The sequence below is a fragment of the Rhinopithecus bieti genome, unplaced genomic scaffold (assembly GCF_001698545.2).
Source record: "Rhinopithecus bieti isolate Rb0 unplaced genomic scaffold, ASM169854v2 scaffold_32083, whole genome shotgun sequence".
Classification (NCBI taxonomy): Eukaryota; Metazoa; Chordata; class Mammalia; order Primates; family Cercopithecidae; genus Rhinopithecus; species Rhinopithecus bieti.
This window is the reverse complement of record NW_016814096.1, coordinates 3,275,728-3,296,892: the sequence shown is the minus strand read 5'-3', so window position 1 is coordinate 3,296,892 and position 21,165 is coordinate 3,275,728. Positions and strand designations below refer to the sequence as shown.

Genomic DNA, 21,165 nt, shown 5'->3' with positions numbered 1-21,165 from the left:
TAGCCATCCCATTACTGGGTATATACCCAAAGGATTATAAATCATGCTGCTATAAAGACACATGCACACGTATGTTTATTGCGGCACTATTCACAATAGCAAAGACTTGGAACCAACCCAAATGTCCATCAATGACAGACTGTATGAAGAAAATGTGGCACATATACACCATGGAATACTATGCAGCCATAAAAAAGGATGAGTTTCTGTCCTTTGTAGGGAAATGGATGCAGCTGGAAACCATCATTCTCAGCAAACTATTGCAAGAACAGAAAACCAAACACTGCATGTTCTCACTCATAGGTGGGAATTGAACAATGAGATCACTTGGACACAGGAAGGGGAACATCACACATTGGGGCCTGCTGTGGGGTGTGGAGAGGGGGGAGGGATAGCATTAGGAGATATACTTAATGTAAATGACAAGTTAATGGGTGCAGCACACCAACATGGCACATGTTGCACGTGTACTCTAGAACATAAAGTATAATAAAAAAATTTCTTCAAACAAATGATAATGGAAATACAACATACCAAAATCTATGGGGTACAGCAAAAGTAGTATTAAGAGGGAAGTTTGGAGCAATAAACACCTACACCAAAAAAGTGGAAGGACTTCAAAAAAGCTAACAATGCACCTCAGGGAACTAGAACAACAAAAATATCCGAAATTAAGTAGAAGGAAAGAAATATAAAGATTATAGTGGAAATAAATTAAATTGAGACCAAAAAATTAAGAATATTCAATGAAACAAAAAGTTGGTTTTTTGAAAAGATAGAATCAACAGACCTTTAGCTAAAATTAAAAAAAGAGGAATCCCAATTAAATAAAATTAGAAATGAGAAAAGACATAACCAAGACCACAGAAACACAGAGAATTTTTAGAGACTATTATGAACAACTATAATCCAACAAATTGGAAAACCTAGAATAAATGGATAAATTCCAGGACACTTGCGACCTACCAAGATTGAACCAGGAACAAATAGAAAACCCCAACAAACCAGTAATGAGTAACAAGGTTGAAGCTGTAATAAAAAGTCTCCCATCAAAGAAAAGTCTAGGACTTGATGGCTTCACTGCTGAATTCTACCAAACATTTAAAGAATAATTAATACCAATTTTCCTTAAACTCTACCAAAAAAATTGAAGAAGGAATATTTCCAAATTCATTCTACGAGGCTAGCATTGCCCTATTATCAAAACCAGATGAGGATAGAACAGCAAAAAAGATAACTAGAAGCAAATATCACTAATGAGCACAGATGCAAATATCTTCAACAAAATGCTAGCAAACTGAATTCAACAACACATTAAAAGGATCATTCACCATGATTCACCCCAAGGATGCAAGGATGATTCAAATAATATGCAAATAAACAGACATGATACATGCATCAAAAAAACCAAGAACAAAAACCATATGATCATTTCAATAGATGCTGAAAAAGCATTTGATAAAATTCAACATCCCTTCATGATGAAAACCCTGAAAAAATTAGACGTAGAAAGAACATGCTCCAAAATAATAAAGGCCATATGTGACAAACCAACAGCCAATATCATATTTAATGGGGAAAAATTGGAAAGGTTTCCCTCTAAGATTGGGAATAAGGCAAGGATGCCCACTTCCACCACTTTTATTATTCATTATAATACTGGGAGTCTTGGCCAGAGCAATTAGACAAGAGAAAGAAATCAAGGACATCCAATTTGGAAAGGAAGAAGTCAAATTAACCTTACTTGCAGACCAAATAATCTTATATTTTTAAACAATCAAAAGACTGTACCAAAAAACTATTAGAACTGATGAATGAATTCAGTAAAGTCATAAAATACAAATCAATCTATAAGAATCAGTAGCATTTATATACACTAACATAATCTGAGAAAGAAATCAAGAAAGCAACTCACTTACGATAGCTACAAAGAATATAAAATACCTAGAAGTCAATTTAACCAGAGCAGTGAAAGAGCTATACGAGAAAAACTATAAAACACTGATGAAAGAAATTAAAGAGTTCATAAGAAAATGGAAAGATATTGCATGCTTATGGATTGGGAGAATTAATACCATTAAAATGACAATACTACTCAAAGCAATTTATAGATTCAGTGCAACCCTTAATCAAAGTACCAATTACATTCTTCACAGAAATAGAAAAAGCAATCCTAGAGTTGATATGGAATCACAAATGATTCTGAATAGTTAAAGCAATCCTGAGCAAGAAAAAAAAAAAAAAAAAAGCTGGAGACATCACACTACATGACTTCAAAGTACACTACAAAGCTGTAGTAACCAAACCAGCATGGTACTTATATAATAATAGACACATAGATCAGTGAAACATAATAGAGAACCCGGATACAAATCCACATTTCTTATAGCCACCTCATTTTTGACAAAGGTACCAAGAACATACAATGGGGGAAAGAACAGTCTCTTCAATAAATAGTGCCAGGAAAACAGGATATCTATATGCAGAAGAAAGAAACTTGACCCTTATTTCTTACATACAAAATCAAATCAGAATGAATTAAAGACTAAATCCAATATGAAACTATGAAGCTACTAAAATAAAACATTGGGGAAATGCTCCAGGACTTTGATCTGGGCAAAGATTTTTTGGGTAAAACCTCAAAAGCATAGCAATGAAAGCAAGAATGGACAAATGGGATTATTAATACACTGAGCCAAAAGGCTTACACACAGCAAAGGAAGCAATCAACAAAGTGAAGAGACAACCACAGAATGAGAGAAAATATTTGCAAGCTATCCATCTGACAAGGGATTAATAAGCAGAAGATACAATGTGCTAAAACAACTCAATAGCAAAAAAAATAAAAAATAAAAAAAAAATCTGATTTAAAAATGGGCAAAACCATCAATGACAGACTGGACAAAGAAAATGTGGTACATATACACCATGGAATACTATGCAGCCATAACAAGGAATGAGATCATGTCCTTTGCAGGGACATGGATGAAGTCGGAAGCCATTATCCTCCTCAAACTAAGACGGGGACACAAAACCAAACACCACATGTTCTCACTTATAATTGAGAGCTGAAAAATGAGAACACATGGACACCGGGAGGGGAATAACCCACACTGGGGCCTGTCAGAGGAAGGTGGGTTGGGGGAGAGCATTAGGGAAAAGAGCTAATGCATGCCAGGCTTAATACCTGGATGATGGGTTGGTAGCTGCAGCAAACCATCATGGCACATGTTTACCTATATAACAAACCTGCACATCTTGCTCATGTACCCCAGAACTTAAAAATTAATTAATTAAATTTTAAAATGGGCAAAAGATCCAAATAGACTTTTCTCAAAAGTAGACATACAAATGGTCAACAGGCATATGAAAAACTGCAGATAAATGCAAATCAAAACCACAGTGAGATATCATCTCAACCCAGTTAAAATGGCTTTTATCAGAAAGACAGGGAATAACATGCTGGTGAAGATACAGAGAAAGAGGGACCCTGGTACAGTGTTGGTGGGAATGTATATTAGTGCAGCCATTATGGAAAACTGTATGGAGGTTTCTCAGCAAACTAAAAATAGAACTACTATGTGATCCAGCAGCTCCACTACTGGGAATATATCCAAAAGAAAGGAAATCAATATATCAAAGAGACATCTCTACTCTTATGTTTATTGCAGCACTATTCATTATAGACAAGATATGGAATCAACCTAAGTGCCCATTGGTGGATGACTGCTGAACGAAAATGTGGTACCTATATATAAGGGAGTATTATTTATTTATGCAAAAGAATGAAATCTTGTTATTTGCAGCTACATGGATAGAACTGGAGGTTATCATGTTAGGTGAAATAAGCACGCATAGAACCACAAATATTGCATGTTCTTACTCATATGTGGAAGCAGTGATCCTGACCCTGTGTAGGCCTAGGCTAATATGTATGTTTGTGTCTTAGTTTTCAACAAATAAGTTTAAAAAGTAAAAAAAATAAAAATAAAAAAATTAATAGGAAAAAAGCATATAGAATAAAATATAAAGAAAGAAAATATTTTGTACAACTGTACTTGTGTTTATGTTTTGAGCTGTTGTAAAAGACTCAAAAAGTGAACACTAAATAGTTTATTGGCTGGGTGCAGTGGCTCACACCTGTAATCTCAACACTTTGGGAGGCCAAAGCAGGTGAATTGCTTGAGCCCAGCAGTTCAAAACCAGCCTGGGCCACATGATGAAACCCTGTCTCTACAAAAATAATATAAAAATTAGCCGGGCCTGGTGGCGCATGCCTGCAGTTCCAGCTACTTGGGAGGCTGAAGTGAGGGGATCGCTTGAGTTTGGGAAACAGAGATTGCAGTGAGCTGAGATTGTGCCACTGCACTCCAGCCTGGGTGACAGAGTGAGACCCTGTCTCAAAAAAAAAAAGTTTATAAAATTAAAAAGTTACAGAAAACTAAGGTTAATTTATTACTGAAGCAAATATTTTTGATAAATTGAGTGTAGGCTAAGTGTATGGTGTTTATAAAGTCTACAATAGTGTATAGTGAAGGCCTATGACATTCACTCACCACTCACTCACTGACTCACCCAGAGCAATTTCCAGTCCTGCAAGCTCTGTTCATGGTAAGTGCCCTATATAGCTGTTCCATTTTTTAAAATCTTTTATACCATATTTTTTCTGTTTAGATATGTTTAGATACACCAGTACTTACCATTGTGTTACAATTGCCTATAGTATTCAGTACAGTAACATGCTATACAGGTTTGTAGCCTGCGTGTAGGTGTGTAGTAGGCTATACCACTTAGATTTGTGTTAAATACACTCTGATGTTCACACAACGATGAAATTGCTTAATGACACATTTCACAGAACATATCCCTGTCATTAAGTGATGCATAGCTGTAGATGGATTTCTTTCTGTAATTTTATTTAAACCTCGCTAACCTATGAGGTCCGTAGATTTGGTGCTAATGCACCTTCATGACCACTCATTCATTCTTCTAGCATTGTAAGTTTTCCTTATCATGGTTTATGATTATGTATTTGTGGGGTCATTTGACCAATGTCTTCTCTATTGAACTGTGAGTACCACCAGGCTAGTGATGGTGTCCATTTTTTTTCTATTGCATTCCAGCGCCCCATCTCTTGCCTAGGACATAGTCAACACTCAATAAATACTTGTAGAATGAAAGAATGAGTTCATCATTCACCCTTGCTCTAGGCATTGTGCTCAGTGGGGAAAATGAGGAACAGAGTGGTTCAAAGACTTGCTGTGGGCTAACCTTTCTTTCAAGAAGTCCCAGTATGTTAGTCCCCTGCTGATACTGTAACAAATTACCACAACTTTAGGGCCTTAAAACAGCACACATGTATTCCCTTCCAGTCGTGAAGGTCAGAAGTCGAAAATGAATCTTACAAGGCTAAAATCAAAGGGTTGGCAGGGCTGCTTTCCTTCCAGATGCTCTGCAGGAGAATCTGTTTCTTTGCCTTTTCAGACTTCTAGAGGCTGCCTGCCTCTTTAGATTGTGGTGCCACAGTCCATCTTCAAAGCACATCACTCTAACCTCCATTTCTGTCAGCAGACTTCCTTTCTGACTCTGACCCTCCTGTCTCCCTCTTACAGGGGTCCTTGTGACTACATTGGTTCCACCTGGATATTACAGCGTATTCCTCCCATCTCAAAATCCTTAAATTAGTCACATCTGTAAAATCCCTTCTGCCAGGATTCCCTGGGGTCATTCCCTTAGCCTGAGATGGATCTTACCTATAAAGTAAATAATCATGACGTAAAGGGGGCAGAGGTGGGCTTGCTCATTGAAGTAGAGAGAAATGGATCTTATCTATGAAATAAAGAGTAATGGAGTAAAGAGGGCTGAGGTGGGCTGGCTCATTGGAGCAAAGAGAAATGCCAGTGAAGGTATTTTAGGGAATTAATTCCTGGGTAAAAGGGAGGCCCCTCGTATGTGACAGGCCGGAGGTGACAAGTCTGCTGCTTAGGGGGAAACGGAGTGGAACAAACCTTACATGGCCTTCCGTGTTGACGTACAGAATCTTATAAAAGTTGCAAATTATTTATCCTGTTGGTGTACCCCCTCGAGTTATTAGTATTTACAAAATTCTTAGAAAACCTAGAAGAATGTCGTGCTTGCCGCAGGGTGAATAGAGGGAGGGGGTGTGAGGCATGAGCCACACCCCATGGGCATATTCGCTGTTCAGAGGGTGGAGCAAACATACATCTGTACAGGGTGGGGGCTGAGTCCAGAAATACGGACCCAAGGCAGGCCACCTGGACCTTCATGTCTAGATACCTCACTGTGGGAGGAAAGGCACCCAGCTCTGGTATCAACAAATGAGAGGCAAAGCCAGCTCTCCTGGCTCATGGCTCCAAGCTGAACCCACTGGATGGAAATATTTGACTGCTGAAGAAAGGTTAGCTCTTGAGTTCAGACTAAATTCATTCAACAGATATTTGTTCAGCACCTCTGTGTGCCAGCCAGCCCTGTCCTGGCAGTGGTGAACACGTTTGATGTGGCTCCTGTTAGCTTATGGGCATGTAAGGGAGGCAGACACTCGGCAGGTAAATGAGAACAGAAAACGATTCTAAACTGTGGTTAAGGACCAGGAAACTGAGGATACTGAGACAGAAATAACCACGGATGGGATGGAAGGAGTGTGCATTTCAGAGGGGAATGCCAGGGAGGACCTCTCTGAACACACGTCATTAACGTGAAGGCCTGAGACAGAGGCCTGGGGAGAGGCAAATGTGGGGTCCCAAGGTGGGCCAGAGCTTGGTGATTTTGAGAAATGGAGAGAAGGTGGGAAACAGTAGCCAGAAAAAGCTTGACGGAGCTGGGAGACCATAGACCTCAAAGGCCTTGTGGGCCGTGGCAGAGGATTTGAGGGTTATTCCAAAAAGCAGTGGGAAGCAAGGTGACCATTTTAAGCAAGAAATTGACCTGACATGCATAAAAAACAATATCCTTGAGAAATATGGGCATTCTCTATTGTTTTTCTTTTTTTCTTTTTAAGCTATTAGTTTCTGAATGCTTAGTACATACTGGGTGCTGTGCTAAGCTGTTTCTTCGCATTATTTTGTCTAGTATTTTCAACAGGCCTAAATTGGAGAAAATGTACTCATTTTACTGGATACTAAACTGAGGCTGAGAGAGTAACGTAACTTTACCAAGGCAAGCAGCAGAGGGAGATTCCAAACCCAGGTCTGTCGACTCCCATGTTTGAGCCTCTAATCGATTTGTTTTTTCTCAGTCTCCCTCCCCTACTTTTCACAATTAAAACATTGTGGTAATACATATAGATAACATAAAATGTGCCCTTTGTGGGCTGGGCATGGTGGCTCAAGCCTGTAATCCCAGCACTTTGGGAGGCCGAGATGGGCGGATCATGAGGTCAGGAGATCGAGACCATCCTGGCTAACACGGTGAAACCCCGTCTCTACTAAAATACAAAAAACTAGCCGGGCGAGGTGGCGGGCGCCTGTAGTCCCAGCTACTCCGGAGGCTGAGGCAGGAGAATGGCGTAAAACCCGGGAGGTGGAGCTTGCAGTGAGCTGAGATCAGGCCACTGCACTCCAGCCTGGGCGGCAGAGCGAGACTCCGTCTCAAAAAAAAAAAAAAAAAAAAAAGTGCCCTTTTTTGGTATGACAAATACCAAAATTTGAATAATTTCAATAACGGGCTATACCGCATGGATTTAACACACTACAGCATATTATTAATAATACACATTCCAGGAGGAAAACTTGGCACAGGTAGGAGCTTGTGATCTAAAAAAGAACTCGTGCAGGATTCATAATCTTTGCTTCTTTCAAGCAAGCTTAGTTTTTGTCCTGTGCATATGGCCTGTGTTTATTTTCATCCCGTGGCCTTTGGGTGTGCTATTCTTTCTGACTGGATGACTTCCCTTCATTCTCTCAGCCTTTGAAAATATGATTTTTTTTTCTATGTTAAAGAGAAGCTATATATATATAAAAGAAAGCTGTATTGAGTGAGAATTTTTAGGTATTTTACTTGCAATGAGAAAGAAGAAAAGAAGTTGAATGTTATAATGTAGTACAGTAATAAACGTCAGTAGAATGACACGTTATAGTTGATCAATCAGCATTTATTGAAAATTCAGAGTGGTCAACATGATCTTAGGGTTTATGGACACACAAAAACATTTTACCTATAGGAAGATATAAATGTACAATGAGGGGAGAGAGAGCTAAGGGGTAAAGCAGAGTGCAGATAATCAGAGGAGGAATGGAAGGATAGAGAAGGCTAAGAAAATGTGCCATTTTAGCCATTTTAAGTGTGTAATTCTGTGGCATTAATTAGATTCCTGTGACTGTGCAACCGTCACCTCTATCTAGTTCACCACCCCAAACAGAAACTCTGTAACCATTAAGCAACAACTCTCCATTCAGCTTTCGCCCAGCTCCTGGTAACCTTTAGTCTACTTTCTGTCTCTACGAATTTGCCTATTGTAGATATTGCATTGAAGTAGGCTCAAACATGGGAGTCGACAGACTATATTTGTCCTTTTGTGTTTGGCTTCTTTTGCTTGGCATGATGTCAAGGTTCATCTACATTGTAGCACATAGCAGCTCTTCATTCCTTTTCACAGCTGAATAATATTCCATTGTATGCACATACCTCATTTTTTATTTTTTATATTATTTATTATTATTACTATTATTATTATTTTGAGACAAAAGTCTTGGTCTGTCCTCCAGGCTGGTGTCCAATGACACAGTCTTGGCTCACTGCAACCTCCGCCCCCTGGGTTCAAGCGATTCTCATGCCTCAGCCTCCTAAGTAGCTGGGATTACAGGTGTGCACCACCACTCCCGGCTAATTTTTTGTATTTTTAGTTGAGTTGAGGTTTCACCATGTTGGCGAGGCTGGTCTCGAACTCCTGGCCTCAAGTGATCTGCCTGCCTCGCCTCCCGAAGTGTTGGGATTACAGGTGTGAGCCACTGCGTTCGGCCCATATGCTTCATTTCGTGTATCCATTCATCTCTTGGTGGAAAATTGGGTTGTTTCCACTTTTTGGCCATTGTGAATGAACATTGGCATACAAGTATCTCTGAGTCTCTGTTTTCAATTTTTTAGATCTATACCTAGAAGTGTAATTGCTGGGCAATTCTGTTTAGCTTTTAGAGGAACTGCCAAACTGTTTTCCACAGGGGCTGCACCATTTCTCATTTCTATCAGCCATGTACAAGGGTTCCAATTTATCTGCCTCTTTGCCAACACTTGTTTTCCATTTTTTCCTTCGTTTGGATCATAGCCACCCCAGTAAGTGGTAGCTCATTGTGATTTTGATTTGCATTTCCCAAATGACTTGTGATGTTAAACATCTTTGCATGTGCTTGTTGGCCGTTTATATAGCTTCTTTGGAGAAATGTCTATTCAAGTCATTTGCTCATTTAAAAACTATGTTGTTTGTCTTTTTTATGGTTGAGTTGTACGAGTTTTAGAAATATGTCCTGGAAATCAAGCCTTTATAGAAATAGTTTCTGATATTTTCTCCCATTTTATGGGTGGTCTTTTCACTTATTTGATAATGTCCTTTGCTGCACAAACATTTTTAATTTCGATAAAGTCGAATTCATTTTTATTTTGTTGCTCCTGCTTTTGGTATCCTATCTAAGAATCCATAGCCAAATCCAAGATCATGGATGGAGATTTACTCCTGTGTTTCCTTCTGCTGTTTCTTGCTTTTAACCATTAAATTCTTATCCAGATTTTAGAAGTCATTCACTTTGTCAGCAAATCATCAGAGACATGGGAAGCACAGCTAAGTGAGTCGTGGCGGTCCCCCTGAAGGGGCTCAGACAGTAGTGGTGGAAACAAATCTCAGTGGTGATTGTGCTGTGATGATGTAGCCATTCATCCCCAAACACCAATGTAAGGATCTTTTCTGGTCCACTAATGTTTGTGGAAAAATGATTTAAAAAGTCAACTTTTCATAAAACTAAATGTATTCCATTTAAATAACTGTCCCACATTGTGCAAGTGGCTACCTTCTATGATACTGGCATGTTCTTATGACCTGAGGCTAAGAGTAGATGATGACACTTTCTTTAAATGGCTCGACTTGGAAAATTGAGAGTGACCAACCCTGTGTCACACTTCCTAATTTAGGGAGGAAACTATGAAATTCAAGGGTTTAGAAGCCACTGCATATGCTAGAGTTCATTTATGCAGGCCTGCGAAGCATGCTGGTGAACCCTGCCTGGAGTTTCTCGGGAAGGGTTTGTGGGGATCTTGTCTAGATTCACTTCTTCAAATATCTGATTCATTTCAGCTGTAATTGTCATCTTTGTGCAAAATTTTTAGAAATGGAGAGTGGGGAAAATGAAGAGGAAATCAAAACTAGAAGGTCTGTTTCTTAGCCTGACTTTTTTCGGGCAGCCTCTGACTGATTCCTCTTATAGGCTTTGCCAGATGGTTTTTGTTTTTATTGAAGGTATATATAAAAAAAGAAAACGAGAAGGAAAAAATCCTGCACAGAAAGGGATTTTTTTTTCTTATGGGAAAGAACACTCAGTTGCACTTGGCGCCTGAATGAAGTTGGGCTAATGAGTTCACCATTGTAAAACAGTGAAATTCTCCCAAACATACTAATTAAGGTACTTTTGTCTTTTCTGTTGGTTTTCGCTTTGGAGGTACTATGAAAATAGTACACTGAAAAATTGAGGGGCCGAGTTTGGAAGAAATGACATAGTCTCTACTTGGCAATCGGCCTTGCACTTGAATGACCTGGTGTGGAGACTGGTCTCCAAATTTTCTGATGGCCCACATTCCTGGGTTGCAGTGTGTAGTCATGCAGTTTAATGGCTGCCTATGGATCTGTGCAGTGCACAACCTATGTAGTCATAAACAGCGGCCTGATGTATTCTAACAAAAATATGAATGAGCATAGATACCTAAGAGATGTGTGCTGGTTTATAAATTATATACATTAAATTCTATTGTCAATCCACCTAGATTATATAAGGATGAAACTTAATTTCATTTTTTAAAGATAAAAATAAAAATGAATAGCAGTTAAAACAAATTTCATCTATGCTCCCATGGGTGGTTTCAAATATTCCTTGGGGTAGGTCTCCCTACTTTGGAGACATTGGCCTGGGAAGAATTCACATGGATCTTCTTTCTCATTCAGGCAGGGCAATGCCTTTATAGGGCAAAGTTGCCTCTTAGCAGTAGAGTGCTTAAGAGTCTTACCACTCCCTGCCAGGCCCTAGCCTTACCTGCTGGTTTTCCATTTCAGAGTACACAGTCATTAATGAAGCCTGTCCTGGAGCCGAGTGGAATATCATGTGTCGGGAATGTTGTGAATATGATCAGATTGAGTGCGTCTGCCCCGGAAAGAAGGAAGTTGTGGGTTATACCATCCCTTGCTGCAGGAATGAGGAGAATGAGTGTGACTCCTGCCTGATCCACCCAGGTGAGTGTGGAATGGGAGACTTCAGGTTGCCTTCATGTTGTTGGAGGTAATGAACAGGAACAGGCTGAACGCCTGAATTCTAGCAGGCAGCCATCAGGAGGCTGTGGTGCCATGATTATGAAAAGTGACACAATTCAGCCTATTCTAACTAAAGGCACAGCAATAAAAGGAGTCAGTACTCTTTTCAGTGTTAAACTTGTACAACTTTGAATTCATTCACTCATTCATTTAACAAGCTGACTGAGCAGCTTTCTGTACCAAGTCAGGTACTAGGAATACAATGATAAAACAAAAGACACACTCCAGCATTCCCAGAGCTTATAGCCTGGGGGGATATGGAGAACAGGCAGCTACCATACAGTGTAGCAAATGCTATGATAGAGAAGCATGGGGGACTATGGCAACATGGATGGGAATGGGGGCAGGTGGGAGGAAAGTCAGTGAAGACTTACTAGAGAAGGTGGTGAGCATGCTGATGGGAGAAGCAGACTAAACAAGGTGAGGGGGCTCGGGAGAAGTCAAGCCACAGAGGATAACATGTGCCAAGGTCCTGTGGCAAGAGGAAGCATGGGGTTTTGGGAGATGCAAGTAGCAGTCTGGCAGGAGAAATGTGTATGTGATGAGAGACCTGGATAGATGGAGAGAGGGAGGGAGAGGGAGAGGGAGAGGGAATGAATGAATGAGAAAAGATTAAGAGAGAGCAATCTAAAGGGAGGAACAGGAGCCAGATCCTGAAGTGCTTTGCAAACTGTGCTTCAAAGTTTAGGCTATATACTGAAGATATTTTGGTAACACTGGAAATCTTTTAGTAAAGAAGGGAAAGCAGACTTTTCTCTTTAGCTGTGGTATGGGAAAAGGATTGGAGGACAAGCATGACTAGAGGCAGGAGAGAAATGATGGGGACCTTAATAAAGGTACAAGCTCTATGGATGGAGAGAGGTAGAGGGATTTGGGATCTGAGAGTGGAACTGACCACACATTGGGATCTATTGGGTAGGATAGGAGAGGGAAGGGAAGAACAGAGTCAAGTCTGATGCTCTGGTTTCTGAGCTGGACACTTGGGAAATGGTCCCAGTGATATGAATCTTGTTTTTGGATGAAATGAGACCTTTTAGCAGTTACTTCTTTGTGGTGTTTATTGACCTTCCAATATCTCCCACTTGATATGTACAGTCAAAATATTACATGTTAAAATCAATTGATATAGTTCCTTTCTCTGTTTTGTGATGTCACCTATTTGATATACAAATAGGTTTGTTGTTTTTATGTGTTTTCCATATTTGAAAACACAAGCAAATGTATATATACATATATATTTTTCCTCTTCTTACACAAAAGATAGCATATCGGAAGCATTGCTAACCATCTTGATTTTTTCTCTTATTATTTTTTGAGACAGCGTTTCACTCTGTTACCCAGGCTGGAGTGCAGTGGCTCAATCATGGCTCACTGCAGCCTCTGCCTCCCAGGCTCAGGTAATCCTCCCACCTCAGCCTCCTGAGTAGCTGAGACTACAGGCAAGTGCCACCATGCCTAAGTAATTTTTGTATTTTTTATAGCGATGGAGTTTCCCCATGTTGCCCAGACTTGTCTCGAACTCCTGTGCTCAAGCGATCTGCCTGCCTCAGCCTCCCTAAGTTCTGGGATTACAGGGATGAGCCCTGGTGCCTGGTCCTGCTTTTATCTCTTCACAATATATGCTGGAGGTCACTCTATGTCCATATGAAACCGTGTTCTTCATTTGTTTATGTGGTTGCATGTAACTGCCTTGTGTGGATTACCATAGTTTATGAACATTTGGGTTGTTCCCATCCTTTTGCTGTTGACAGTACTACAATGACTACCCTTAGGCATACATCACTTAGTAGTTTTGCAGTGTATTTTCGAGGTAGATTCCTAGAAGAGGGATTGCTGAGTCAAAGGGGGGTGCATATGTCACTTCCCAGCCTTGCTTTGCCATGTTTTCTCCATACATTTGACATTTTTTCCAGCAGTGTGTGAGAGTACTGTTTTCCCTAAGCCTTGCAACACGATGTGTCATTTTGGATGTTTGTCAGTCTCATAGGTGGGATCGTGGATAGTTTCAGTTTGCATTTCCATCATTATGATAGATAATGATCTTCTCTCTGCTGGTGGCAGTGGAGCAGCAGGATCAGGGTCGAGGGGCACCAATGGCAGGGATGTCAATGGTGACTTCTAGTAGCATCTGGTAGCACCAGGGTCCTCACTGGGCCAGTGTGGTTTCCTGTAGTTCTAGGTTGTATAGCTCTGCATTTGGTCCCCTGGCCCATCTAACAACTTTGTGAACTATCTAATGTCTTTTTTTCCTTTTTAATTGATACATAGTATTTGTACACGTTTATGGGGTACATGTAATATCTTGTTACTTGCATAGAATGTGTAATAATCAAGTCAGAGTATTTAGGGTATCCATCACCCTGGGTATTTATTATTTCTGTATTTAGTGTCTTTTTAGTATAGCCTTGTTCATCTTAATCACCAGGCTGCTGTCTGTGGCTTACATCTAAGCACTCTGATGTGACTCTGCTAAGAAAGAGAGTTGGCCAGGGCTGCTGATAGGATTTGGCTCTGTGTCCCCACCCAAATTTCATCTTGAATTGTAATAATCCCCACAGGTTGTGGAAGGGATCTGGTGGGAGGTAATTGAATCATGGGGGCAGGTCTTTCCCATGCTATTCTCATGATAGTGAATACATTTCATGAGATCTGATGGTTCTATAAGTGGGAGTTCCCCTGCACATGCTCTCTTGCCTGCCACCATGTAAGACATGACTTTGCTCCTAATTTGCCTTCCACCATGATTGTGAGGCCTCCCCAGCCATGTGGAACTGTGAGTCAATTAAACCTCTTTCCTTTATAAATTAACCAGTCGCAGATGTGTCTTTATTAGCAGTGTGAGAACAGACTAAGACAGCTGCTGGGGGCAGACTCAGTCCATTTGACTCCTCAGCAGTGATGAGATAGGGAGTTAAAGAGGGGGAATTGGCATGTAAGTAAAGATAATCTTTGGAAGGCACAGTGACCCTGCAGGGACCCAGTTATGGGTCACATGACTACTGGAATTTGACAAATCATACAGTCATATCTCAATATCCACGAGGGACTGTTTCCACAACCCCTGCAGATACCAAAATCCACAGATGCTCAAGTCCCTCGTTGGCCCTGTGGAACTCCAGGGCTCTGCATCCTGTGAGTACTGTATTTTTTAGCCATGGTTGGTTGAATCCATGCATGTCAAACCTGTGAATACGGAAGGCTAGCTGTATTAGCAACTCATCTTCTCTGATAGAAGGGGACACTGGAAGAAGGGAAGCAAAATCAGGATAGTGTGGAAAGAGAGAGCTATGAGTCTCTCTCCTACAGTAACCACACGTATATACACTACAGCCCAAGGAAAACCTAATTTCAGCTGAAAGCAAAGAAGCATACTATCAGCTCGAGGAAATGCTGTTTATCTTAAGAAATTCAGAAGCTTGGATTAGCCATTCCTTCTTCCTTCATTCACTCAAATAATATTTATTGAACACTTACTATGTGCAAGCCACTGTATGGTGCTGTGGATACAATGTTGGACAAGATACAGTCCTTGACTTAAGTCTATTATAGGAAAACAGCTAATAGGCTGTAAAAATTGAGTGGTTAAGAGTGGCAGGGATAAGAGTTCATATTTTGTATTATAGATACTATGTGCCGGCACTTTACTTGTGATAATTTAATTAAAAAATTAAACAGTCTGAAGAGGTAGATATGATATCTAATCCCAGGGTTAGGCCATTCTCACATTGCTATAAAGAAATACCTGAGACTGGATAATTGATAAGAAAAGAAGTTTAATTGGCTTACGGTTCTGCAGGCTGTACAGAAAGGATGGTGGCATCTGTTTCTGGGGAGGCCTCATGCAGCTTTTACTCATCGAGGAAGGTAAAGCATGAGTGAAAGTAGGAGCACAAGAGAAGGGGGAGGTGACACACAGTTTTAAACAACCAGATCTCAAGAGAACTCACTCACTATCGCAAGGACAGTACCAAGGGGATGGTACTAAACCATTCATGAGAAATCCACTCCCATGGGCCAGGCGCAGTGGCTCACGCCTGTAATCTCAGCACTTTGGGATGCCAATGTGGGTGGATCATGAGGTCAAGAGATGGAGACCATCCTGGCCAAAATGATGAAACCTCATCTTTACTAAAAATACATAAATTAGCTGGGCATGGTGGCACACCTGTAGTTCCAGCTACTCGGGGGGCTGAGGCAGGAGAATCACTTGAAGCTGGGAGGTGGAGGTTGCAGTGAGCTGAGATTGCACCACTGCACTCCAGCCTGGGTGACAAAGCGAGACTCCATCTAAAAAAAAAGAAACACACACAAACACACACACACACACACACACACACACACACACACACACACTCCCATGAGCCAATCACCTCCCACCAGGCCGCACCTCCAACATTGGGGATTACATTTCAACATGAGCTTTGGGTGGGGACACAGATCCAAATCATAACACCCAATTGGACAAATGAGGACACTGAGTCACAGAAAGCTTAACCAATTTGCCCAAGACACACAGCTGCACAATGGCAGAGCCAGAACTTAGTTCTCTGTTTTGCTAAGTGGGATTGAATCATTTGTACTTTTTCTCACGACCTCCAACTCCCTCAAGAGACCACGTTTCTAAACAGGTCCTTGTTGCAGAATCACGCAGACCCCTCTGGTGTGGCCTGCTGGTTGCGAGGCGGGGAGCCGGACACATTCCAGGGTGAGCCTGTTGTTAGACAGGAGAGTTGTTTCCAATGTCATACTTTCATTACAGAAGTATATGACATAGAAGAGTATTTAATAGCACAGGAAGATATTTACTATCTATTATGAAATTCAAAAGTAAGTTACAAAAACAATATACCATAAGTCATATAAGTCTAATTTTAAAAATGTATGTGTTTATAGGCAGAGAAAGATTGTTAGCAATAGTTTGGGTGATGGGGTTTTAGATATTTTTTATTTAATTCTTTTTGCTGGTCTAAATTTTCTAAAACTTCCAAAATAAACATGGAACGCATTTATACAAAAGACTCTATATTGATAGATTCTTCCTTTTCCTGCAGGCAGTTTCGTGTTACTTTAAAACACCAGCCACTACCTGGGATACTTGTTGAGACCATCCTTCTAAACTCTCCAGTCTGAATTCTGGCACCTCTAGCAGTTTCTTTGAGATGAGAGGTTCTTCCTCTGGGCTCTGACACCTTTCTAGGCCCAGATGCTCTTAGTTGAGACAGGACCCTGAGAAGGTGCAGTTGTGCTCCCATGCAGCTGATTAGGACCCGCAGGTGCTTTGGCCTAACACTCCTCTTCTTGGGAATGTTTCAGGTTGTACCATCTTTGAAAACTGCAAGAGCTGCCGAAATGGCTCATGGGGGGGTACCTTGGATGACTTCTACGTGAAGGGGTTCTACTGTGCCGAGTGCCGAGCAGGCTGGTACGGAGGAGACTGCATGCGTAAGTAGACCTTGACCTAGCTCTATCTCTAGTGCACACTGTCTTAAAGTCTTAGCTTACGATGGACCAAGATTTATCTCCTTGGAATCTGAGTTTTGGAAAGCCTGCAGCCAGAGGGCTTTCTAGGTAAAACTATAAAAACAAAGATGGGTTTCCATCTGCAAGGTGTGGATTGTGAACATTTGTTTGAATTCTTGGCCACAGGAGTTTTATGTCTACTCTTCAATCTCCTCTTTCTAAGCGAGGCCAAGGCTTTCTGCTCTATGCAATCCAGAAGCAATTGCATGGTAGCCTTGGTCAGCAAACAGTGAATAAGTCTTCAGAAATGTTGTCTGCAGTGCACTGTACATATGAATTTCTGTTGGTAAATTTCTTGAATCCTGAATTAAATTCCTGGAACCCACAGCAAATTGCTAGCATGCCTTTTGTCCAAGGAAAGAGATTCTTTCTGGCATCTGCTTGTTGTGAAAGAATTACGTAGTTTTTATTAGAGTTCTGTGAGTTTCAGCAATTCTTTGAAAATGGAGTGGAAATCTAATCTCTCGTTCAGTCCAAGATTCCCCTCCACAGTGCCCTGATTGATAAATGTCCCTCTGACAGTCTGTATCTCAAGCAATGTACAAATTGCTTTTATTTCACTAACTTATTCCATATGCCTCCTACTTGGATCAGAAGTAACTAGAATGGTCTTACAGTCTAATTTTCTCCTATGAATGATATTTCCAGTTTACAGAGATGGAGGATCGAGTGTGGTTGGTATCTTTGACCGATATAATCTGTACTGAAATACCATCAGTTTCAAGACTCTGTGGCTAAGGATGAGTATATGGTCTGCAGCTGAGAAATTCAACTATACCAGGAGGAGAAGGGGCTTGTTGGCACTTCCAGGTGAACGGGGGAGTTCAGTTATCCATAATACAGATACTTTTTTAAGTGTTGGTCTCAGTTGCAGGTTTAAAACTTCCATGTCATTTTAGATGGTTTCTCGTAAATTTAATTCAGTACCTGGCAGATTATGTTCCAGTTAGGTCAGCCGCAATATTTAACCTGGTCTTCTTTGGCAGCTGTTCTATGGAGACTGTATCGCATAATGAGCAGAATACAAGCTCTCGAATGAAACAGACCTGGGTTTAAATAATGTTTTTGTCTATCACTGCCCATATGACCTTGGACAAGTCATCTAATCTTGCTAATATCAGTGTCCTTTTATAAAAAAGGAGAATAAGGCTACCTACCTCATAAGGTTGATTTGAGGATTAAATGAGATAATGTATGTGAAGCACCTAGTTTTCTGACAATAGTAAAAGGTCAATTAATGCAATAAATACATCACTATTATCCTGTATACTCCTTAATTACTGAATTGTTAGGTGATTCAGAAAGAAGACTACTCTTCTTCCTTTCTTTTCTTTTCCTTTCTTCCGAGATGGGGTCCTTCTGTATTGCCCAGGCTGGCCTCAAATTCCTGGACTCAAGCAATCCTCCTGTTTCAACCTTTCAAATAGTGGGGACTAGAGGCACATGCCACCATGCCTGACAAAACTACTTTCAATAATAGTTTGGGATAGTCATAATTAAAGCTGTAGTGCACAGCTTTAGACTTCACATTGACCTTTGGATTATATAGGATCACTTTGGGTGCTTCCCTGCTTTGGATCATATGGAAGATTGCTCTTTCTCTGTGCACATGAGAGGGAAAGGGGGATTTGTTGGGGTTGGAGTGGGAGGCACCAGTGTGATCACACGTGGCCTTTGATATGATTAGGCTGTGTCCCCACCCAAATCTCACATTGAATTGTAATAATCCCCATGTGTCAAGGGTGGAGCCAGGTGGAGATAATTGAATCATAGGAGCGGTTTCCTCCATACTGTTCTCATGGTAGTGAATAAGTCTCACGAGACCTGATGGTTTTATAAACAGGAGTTCCCCTGCATAAGCTCTCTTGCCTGCTGCCATGTAAGATGCGCCTTTGTTTCTCCTTTGCCTTCCGCCATGATTGTGAGGCCTTCCCAGCATGTGCAATTGTGAGTTCATTAAACCTCTTTTCCCTTTAGAAATTACCCGGTCTCAGGTATGTCTTTATTAGCAGTGTGGGAACAGGCTAATACAGCCTTGTATGTAGGTAAGCTAGGTAAGGAATTTAGATGCTATTCCAAGTGCAGTGGGGAGCCAAGGAAGAGTGGTGAAGTAGGGAATGGACCAAGTGCTCTGAGAACTAGCTAAGAGAACATTTGATAACGGGGAGAGGGAGGGAAAGTTTCAGACAGGAGGTGAAGGTTGAGCTATGCCTTTGCTCATATGTTGGCAGAACAGGAAGATATTTCAGGCAGAGGGATAGTATGGTCAGGGTGTGAAAATGCAAGGTGTGTTCAAGGAAGCATGTGACAGGTGTGATCAGAGCAAGGTGATGGTCTTGGGGTGGCAAGCTCTGACTGTGAAGGTCATAGTGTGCCAGGGCTCAGAGCTTAGACATGGCTCTGAGATGATGGATGGTTTAATCAGGGGAGTACCATTTGACAGATAACTCTTGTAGCATAACTCCAGTAGAGTGGAGGAAGACCATATCCAAAGGTAGCCATTAGGAGTGCAATTGCAGTGGTTCAGGGGATGAAGAAGGGAGACTAGAGTTAGAAGAGCTTAAAGGAAGAAGTGACAGGACTCAAGACTCACTGAAGGTAGGGGTGAGGAACCTCAAGAGTTTGCCTTTCAAATTCTTAGTTTGATCAACTCTCTAGAAGTTGATGCTGTTACGTGAATAATAAAAGGGAAGAGGTTTGGTGGGGGAAAGAAGGTGAGTTCCACCTGAGATAAGTTGGAATTTGGACACCTGTAGGATACCCTGCAAACAGTAGGAAATAGGTGTCTGGAGCTCGAGATAATTTTGGAGACTTGAGAAATGCATATGGCTGTTATAGATGGAAGTATGAGGTGAACAGAGTACCATGGGCAGAGGAAATAGCAACAGATGTAAAAAGAAAGGAAGAGAAAACCAGGAAGGAGATGGGAAAAGATAGAGAGATGGGAGGAGAACCAGGAAGGAGTAGGGTTCTGGAAGCAGTGTTTCAAAATAAGGCAGAAAGGTCACACAGGATGAAGGCAGTAAAGAGGTTTTTGTATTTGATGGCTAGCATGTGATCAGTGACCTGAGCAATAGCAGCTTCATATAAAGATTTGGTGGGGCACAGTGGCTCATGCCTGAAAGCCCAGCACTTTGGGAGGCCAAGGCAGGTGGATCACTTGAGCCCAGAAGTTCGAGACCAGCCTGAGCAACATGGTGAAAACCCATCTCTGCAAACAATACAAAAATTAGCCATACCACTGTACTCTAGCCTGGGCAGAGTGAGATAGTTTCAAAAAAAAAAGGCAAGATTTGAAGGGTGAAAAATGGACATAAAGAATACAGACAACTTTTAAATAAGCTTAATCAAGCAAGGAAGGGGAGAATTATGGTGATAGTTTATACGAGTAAATAAACTGCTGTGGAAAAATACCAATTAAGATGGGAAAGGCCAGGTGCAGTGGTTCATACCTGTAATCCCAACACTTTGGGAGGATGAGGCAGTCAGGTTACTTGAGGACAAGAGTTCAAGGCCAGACTGATCAACAATAAAAGATTCTATCTCTGTACAATATTAAAAAAAAATCAGCCAGGCATGGTGGTGCATGCCTGTAGTGCTAGCTACTCAAGAGACTGAGGAGGGAGAATCACTTCTGCAGCCAAGGATTTTGAAACTGCAGTGAGCTATGATTGCACTACTGCATTCCAGCCTGAGCAACAGAGCAAGACCTCATCTCTGTCTCTCTCAAAAAAAAAAAAAAAAAAAAAAAAAAAAAAAAAAAAAAGGGAAAGGGTTAAACATGTTTTAAGCTAATGTGAGTAAAATGTCAGTAGGAGAGATTGAAGATATTAGAGTAAGAATAACTGAAGAAGGTAAGACCATGTTATGCTGAAGGAGAAGAACTTCTTGTGAGATCAAGAACAAAAGTGAGAGTTAAAGGAGAGGGAGTTTCCTTTTCTGTCCTAGATTGAGCCAGGAGGGAAAGAATTATGTATAGGTAGCATATCTGGTTTGTTCATAATTGTATGGTAGGAACTGTGCTGAGCACTTTATGTGCCATGTCTTGTTTTATCTGTACCCTATGAACATACCCTATGAAAATACATACTCCCACTTTATAGATAATGAAACTGAGGCGC

At 40.9% G+C, this 21,165-nt stretch overlaps 1 protein-coding gene across 3 annotated transcripts in view; it reads left to right on the top strand.

The window, feature by feature from the left end:
* PAMR1 (peptidase domain containing associated with muscle regeneration 1) overlaps positions 1-21,165 on the top strand; it is a 99,583-nt gene that overhangs the window by 23,085 nt on the left and 55,333 nt on the right. For all 3 annotated transcript variants that reach the window (XM_017849744.1, XM_017849743.1, XM_017849745.1), the window contains exons 2-3: positions 11,270-11,446; positions 16,838-16,966. In XM_017849744.1, coding sequence (XP_017705233.1) covers positions 11,270-11,446; positions 16,838-16,966 — 306 coding nt within the window. The remainder of the gene's footprint in view (positions 1-11,269; positions 11,447-16,837; positions 16,967-21,165) is intronic.